The sequence below is a fragment of the Vicia villosa genome, unplaced genomic scaffold, assembly GCF_029867415.1.
Source record: "Vicia villosa cultivar HV-30 ecotype Madison, WI unplaced genomic scaffold, Vvil1.0 ctg.001049F_1_1, whole genome shotgun sequence".
In the NCBI taxonomy this organism is placed as follows: domain Eukaryota; kingdom Viridiplantae; phylum Streptophyta; class Magnoliopsida; order Fabales; family Fabaceae; genus Vicia; species Vicia villosa.
Genome location: NW_026705459.1, coordinates 439,181 through 446,075, shown reverse-complemented (window position 1 = coordinate 446,075; position 6,895 = coordinate 439,181). Strand labels below are relative to the sequence as shown.

General features: G+C 39.4%; 1 protein-coding gene across 1 annotated transcript; it reads right to left on the bottom strand.

Annotated features, from left to right (window-relative positions):
* Positions 1-4,966: 4,966 nt before the first annotated feature.
* LOC131632905 (uncharacterized) lies at positions 4,967-5,704 on the bottom strand. The gene is made up of 2 exons (XM_058903626.1): positions 5,367-5,704; positions 4,967-5,261 (listed from the first exon to the last, which is right to left on the bottom strand). Exons 1-2 carry the CDS (start codon positions 5,702-5,704, stop codon positions 4,967-4,969), a joined length of 633 nt encoding a protein of 210 aa, XP_058759609.1.
* Positions 5,705-6,895: the final 1,191 nt, after the last annotated feature.

Genomic DNA, 6,895 nt, shown 5'->3' with positions numbered 1-6,895 from the left:
AAGAGGTCTTGTAGTTGAAACAATGTTTTTAGATTTAAAAGAGATCCTCGTTTGCTTCCCCATTTGGCACGCATCACATAAGTGATCTTTGGAAAACTTTATTTTAGGCAGGCCGGACACTAAGTCTTTTGAGACGGTTTTATTAAGCAAATCAAAGTTGACGTGAGCTAAACGTCTATGCCAAAGCCATGAGTCTTCACTCATAGTTGCTAGACATTTTGCATCAATTAAGGATACATCATTTAGATCAAGCATGTATACATTATCTACCCTCAGGCCTTTGAACACATCATCTTTCTTGTCATCATTTCGAATTATGCAACTTTCTTTAGAAAATGATACTGAGTATCCTTTGTCGCATAATTGACTGATGCTAATAAGATTGTGTTTAAGGCCCTCAACTAGAAGGACGTCAGAGATAGTAGTAGAAGAGGGATTACCTACACTACCTTTACCGAGTATTGCTCCCTTGTTGTTATCACCATAGGTCACAAATCCTTTCTTCTTAGCCACAAAGTCATAGAATAAAGATAAGTCACCCGTCATATGTCTTGAGCATCCGCTATCTAGAAACCATCTTCTCTCGGATGGCTCAAGATATTCCACCTACAAATTTAAACAAGGGAAATAGGTACCCAATTTTCATTGGGTCCTTGTGTATTAGTGAAACAAAGGTTGCTCCTAGGAGTCCATTTGAAAATGCCTTTGGGAACCAAGAATCTCCTAAAGCGACATTTTTTAATGGTATGCCCCCTTTTGCAACAGTATAGACATCTTGAGTTTGAGTAGTCATCACATTTACTAGATTGATCCTTTATCACATAAGTGTATCGTTGATATGGATTTATCATACTATTTTTGAAATGTGATCTATCAATAGCATATGTGAGTTTTGGTTGTGAGGCCTTGTCTAATTTGGCTTTGATAGTTTTAACTTCTTTTTGCCAAATTTGACAAGTTTCACATCCTCCCCACTTAATCCAAGGACTCTTGTCAACAACGCTTGTGTCTTTGATACTTTTGATCATAGATTCCTTGAGAGTTTCTAATTCCTTTTCGGAATCGGAAACTTTCTTCTCAAGGTATTTGAAAATCTTTTTATTTGAAGCTAAGCGTTGAAATGCTTCTTTAGCTTCATGATGCAAGGTATCAAAGGCATGCTTTAATTCAAAATAAGACATGGCATCAACATTATTATATTTATCATGACTTACAATCTTTTTCTTCTTTTGTTGTGCCATGAGACATAGGTTGACGGTTTCCTCTTCATCGCTTGAGCTTTCTTTGCTAGATGAATCACTATCACTTTCCCAAGCGATGTAAGCTCTTCTTCCTTTTGGTTTCTTCTTTTGAGGTTTACTCTTTGTCTTATCTTTCTTTAGCGAAGGGAAATCCGGTTTGTAGTGACCGGGTTTTCCACAGTTGTAACAAGATCCTCTAGGTTTAGTCTTCTTGTACTCATCTTGCTTGTTAGGCTTTGATTGACGTCTATAATCAACTAGATTGTTGTCCGAATTCTTAATTTCATTCTTTCGAAGATATTTGTTGCATCTTCTTACGAATAATCCCATATCTTCATCCGGACTATCATCTTCATCACTAGACTCACTTTCACATGTATCTTTGGTGGATGACTTAGAACTTGAAGCCTTTAGAGCAATAGACTTCTTTTCCGTGTCCTTTGACTTTTCTTTCTTTTCTTTCTTTTCGTGCTTGTTTAGGTTCATGAGGTCTTGCTCATGTTCTTCAAGCTTTCCGAATAGAGCTGTGAGATCCAATGTAGTGAGATCATTGGCTTCTTTGATTGTCGTGACCTTCGGTTGCCATTCCCTACTAAGACATCTCAAAACTTTGTTAGTAGCTATGACATTGGGAGTAATATGTCCCAAAGTGTGTAATCGATTGATAATGTGAGAAAATCTCTTTTGCATATCCGCAATGGTTTCACCTTGCTTCATATGAAAGAGATCAAACTCTTGCGTTAAAGTATTGATTCTAGCTAGTTTAACATTATTAGTTCCTTCATAGGCGACTTGTAATGCATCCCACATTGCCTTAGCCGATTGGCAATGCGACACACGAAAGTACTCATCGACCCCTAAGGAAGCTATAATCATGTTTCTAGCTTTCCAATCATACCCGTAATTCTTTTCATCTTTTTCATCCCATTGTGCTTGAGGTTTAGGTCTTGTGATGCCAGCATCGTTGGTTATGGTGATAGCCATAGGACCATTGACGATGACATCCCAAATTTTTCTATCAACGGAGTTGATATGAATGCACATACAGTCTTTCCAATAACTATAGTTTTCTCCAGTGAAAACAGGCGCTTTAGTATACGCCCCTTTTTGACCGTTCTCCATTTTCTAAAAAGTTATATCAAGCACTAGAATGAATCGGAGCTCGTGATACCACTTGTTAGACGATAGGACTGGTCTAGAGGGGGGTGAATAGACCACCTTTTTCCGACTTAAGAAAATTTTAGCTATTTGAAACGTGACTTCCCTGAATCACTTAATCGTCTAAACTTGATTATGTTATCGGGGACCAGATATGTGCACTAAACCGAACGGATGAAAATGTCAAGTGATGAATTACGTTTTAACGAATATCTCGATTGTCTCAATTACACACTATATGGTATATTACTCACAATGAACGTTTTCACTAAAATTTGAACAAAAATTTGATTGAGTAATTTTATCGAACACTTGGTGATCGATATTTTACCTAACCTTAGTTTTTGTTCAACAATGGAAATAAACGAAAACGAATGGAAATACGATAAAGTAAAAGCAATAAGGAACACCATATTTGTTTAGGCAGTTCCTCTATCGTCCTCGCAGGAGTACGTCTGCCCCTAATTTCAAATGAAATTAGGAAATTTTTATTAGATTGCAAAATGTTTAACAAGGATAGAAAGTACCAATCACCAACTACACACATGCAGTAAAATTGAATACAATTCGATCCTCCCCTTGATTCAAGTTGAATCAAGTCAATGTCTAAGATCTTCACGATCAAGACCCCGATCGTTCCTTTTTCAATCCTCCGGTTGTAGCAATTTTGTTGAGCGGATCTTCAATCCCTCAATCCCTTATGCACGGCTGAATTGATTACCAAAGCAAATCGATCGTCAAAAACCTTCGAACACAATCTTTAATGAAGAAGGAAAAACCCTGAGGTTTTATACAAGAAACACCCTCAACACTCTTCACTCGAACAAGATGAATGTCTACCGTCGTATCTCGAACAAGACAAATATCTACCGTCGAACCTTATCAACACATGTTCCTTACTTCGATCGAGAAAGATGATTATGTGTGATTCTCGATCAATAAGCGAAAGGTTGAAGATGAGAAGAAGCTGAGTCTATCTTTCACGTTTCTTGTTGGTTTGCTTGAGAATGATCACTTGAGTATTTATACCACATACAATGCATAGGCCAAAATGAAAACAGCAGAAAACCCAATTTATTAGCGACAGGTCGACCTGCTCTCTGCATAGGTCGACCTATTGAATGCTTTGCACCTGAAAAATGAGCCATGTGTGATACTTGTGTCGACCTGAAGGGTCGGCGTGCGCATACCAGTGGATTCCCCAAACGACCATGCGTTGACCTAAGAAAGCAATGCATCGACGCATTCTATTTTTGCACTTGAGCAGCCAAAGTTTGATGCGTCGACCTGAAGGGTCGGCATGCGCATTCCCGTGAATTCCTCAAATGCCAATGCGTCGACCTAAGAGGGTGATGCGTCGACGCATTCAGCCTTTACCTGAAATTTTTCATAAAGGTCTTGCAATAGGTCGACCTGTGATGTGTGTGAGTCGACCTATTGGTGTTTTGTGGTCAAAAGTGCTTGTCTTGGTTGCATGTTCTCGATTTCTATGATTCCACTTAAGTTGCGGTTGATTCACAATATTTTGACAGCATGAAAACAACACCTTGCCCTCACAGAGATATGGATTGCCCCTACGGGCATCCCAATTTCGATTGGAGGGGATTCTCTCACAGGATTCTAACAACCTTCGATGGTAAACCGCCCCACATCTGGTACACATTAAACATTCAGTTTCGTCTTTGTGGCAACGAACATGAAAAACTAATAGGCTTTCACTAAGTTTGGGATACACTCTCAGCAATTCACCTTCTTTTTTTCAGTTTCTGTCAGTTTTAGCACGTTTCCACCTTTCATAATCTTTAGCCACCCTTGGATTCACCTGTATAGTGCACCTTGGGCATAAGAGCATTTCAGAACTTTGTTTGCACCCCTTCTTTCTTCTAACAACTTTCAATTTCCTCCATTTCTGGGGTTGAATGGTTCAGATTGACCATGTTGACGTCTAGGTTGACGCTATGAGCAATTGACATTTCTTCGAACTTCTTCCGTAGGCCTTCAATAGACATAGTTGCCTCTCCCACAAGACCTTCAGTAGTCTTTGGTTCGACTGCAGTCTCAGATGTGACATCCTCCTTTAGGTCATCAGCAACCTGTTTTCCAGCTTGGACATCTTCTTCATCTCCCGGGGTCCCTCCTGCTCCAACTTCGACCATGTCCCCCATGTCAATCCCAACAGGCTCCGTGTAATTTATGTCAGCAATATTGAGGGGGTTAGCATCTATCTTCATTTGATTTCATCCTTTGTCTGCAAACTTCAGACGTCCTTCCTTGATCGCATTCTAAATAAGATCCCTGAAAAGAAAACATTGTGAGGTTTTGTGGCCCAAAAAATTGTGGTATTTACAGTAGCCTCTCTTCTTCCATTGCTCTATCGAAGGAATTTTAATGTTAGGAGGCAAAACCATTTGGCCATCTTTCACAAGCAAATCAAATATTTCATCACATTTAGTTATGTCGAATGTGTATGTTTTCTTAGGAAACTTATCATTCTTTTCAATTTCAACGAGATTTTTTCCGTTCGATGGTGTGATCATTTTGCAGGTATAGGGGCCTGCTTCCTTTAATTAGACTAGATCTACTTTGCAGTCTTCGAAACCATATTGGTCCTTGGAGATCTTTGATTCTCCTTCGTCTACTTCGACGTAGGTAACCCTTTCCTTTTTATAGCTTTTATTTGCCCTAGCCTTCTCAGCTTTTAATCTTTCGACCTGGCGAACCCTATAAGCCAATTGGGCCATATCTCGCAGATATTGAGTGTCCAATTTCTTCCTGATAGAGTAATCTAAACCTCCAGCGGCCATTTTGACTAATTCGTGTTCAGGCACCACTGTAAAGCATCTAGCTTTTAACAAACGGAACCTGTTCAGATAATCATCCATAGGTTCAGTAAACTTCCTTTTAATACTGGCCAATTCTTTGAGACTTATCTTGGTTTGACCCATATAGAATTGTTCATGGAATAACCTCTCTAACTGAGGCCAAGTATCTATAGAATTTGGTGGTAGTGTTGTGAACCATGTGAAAGCGTTCTTGGTTAGAGAACTGGGGAAATACTTCATCCTCAGATCCTCATTGTTCGCCAAATCTCCAGTCTCTGTCATATACCTGGCTATGTGCTCTGTGGTAGATTCACTAGTATCCCCTGAAAATTTGGTAAACTTAGGGACCTTGTAACCCCTGGGTAATTCAGTTTGTAAAATATTATCCGATAAAGGGGATGTATAATTTGGCCTTCGAAGTCCGGTGTTCAGACCATTTTGGGCCATGATCCTCTCTATCATAGCAGTCAAATTTGTCTCCATCTGATTATTTTGTCTAACCCTGTGAATCACTTCATCAGCATTTTGGTTTCTATTAACTATCACTACCCTCCTAGGTTGTTCTTCAGGGGTCTCCTGTCGAACTGGTTATTGTTCTAATCCTGCCCTCAAGGGTTCTATTTCGGGGGTCGTCTTGGTGGTCGAACTTGATTTATGGTTGTTTCATCCTCCTGAATGACTATTTGGTTTGTCCTTCGATGCGCTGAGGTCTCAGAGTTAACTTGATTGGTTCTGTTAAGGTTTTGTATTAAAGGAGAAAAGATAGCATTCATTTCTCTGGCCAATAACCCTACCATATCTTGATTACTGGCGTCCATCTGTTGTCGAAACTTTGTTTGATTATTCGTTGTTAGTGTGGGTATGACATTCTGACTTTGGACATTTTGTCCCACATTGTTCACACCAGAACCAGAATTTTGGAATAGGGAAAAAGATGACATATTGGGTGATGTATAAACAGGTATACTACTACTTAAACCTGCCATATAAGAATGTGGTATCCCATAAGGTTGCTTTCTCCATTGTCTCTGGGTTTCTAATCCTTGGTTTGGAGGTGGTGTCCCCTGAGTACCAAATTGTGGTATCTGACTCACTTGTGCATTCGGCGGAGTGGCTGCCATGGTTGTAGCGGCAATGGATGTTGAATTATTTCCCTAGATCGTTCCTGTAGATCCAGGTATTGAATCAGTTACGACCATTGAGTGCGTGGGCGCAGACATGGCCTGTGATTATGCATTGGGACCTGTAGTGCCTGTTGCACTAGCATTGTTATTTCCCGATCCATGTGGAGGATCCTGTTGTCCCCCTCTGTTGGTGTTGTTAGCCATTATTTTAGTGTATTTACTCTTAGGTATTGGTTGGTTATTGTCGAAAATTTTACCACTCCTAAGGTTCATATAACACAGACAGCAACGAAATCACTAATTCTACAAACTAATTAAAATGAAAACACTTGACAATAATACTATGACACCGTCCCACCGGGTGTGCCAATTTGTTTACCAGTGATTTCTTACAAACAACCGTTAGTCCTCCAAAGTGTTTATTGCAATAAGTAAATGACTTTCTAGTTTGTGAATCTATACAACTTTCTAATGTAAATTGCAATAAGTAAATGACTTCAAAATGTAATAAAGTAAATGCATAAATAACACGACTTTCGACTATAAATAT

Coding starts and splice junctions, on each gene's coding strand:
- LOC131632905 (XM_058903626.1), bottom strand. CDS start 5,704: ATGGAGACAAATTTGACTGCTATGATAGAGAGGATCATGGCCCAAAAT. Junction 5,262..5,366: donor ACTTGGCCTCAGTTAGAGAG/GTTATTCCATGA, acceptor TTATCTGAACAG/GTTCCGTTTGTTAAAAGCTA.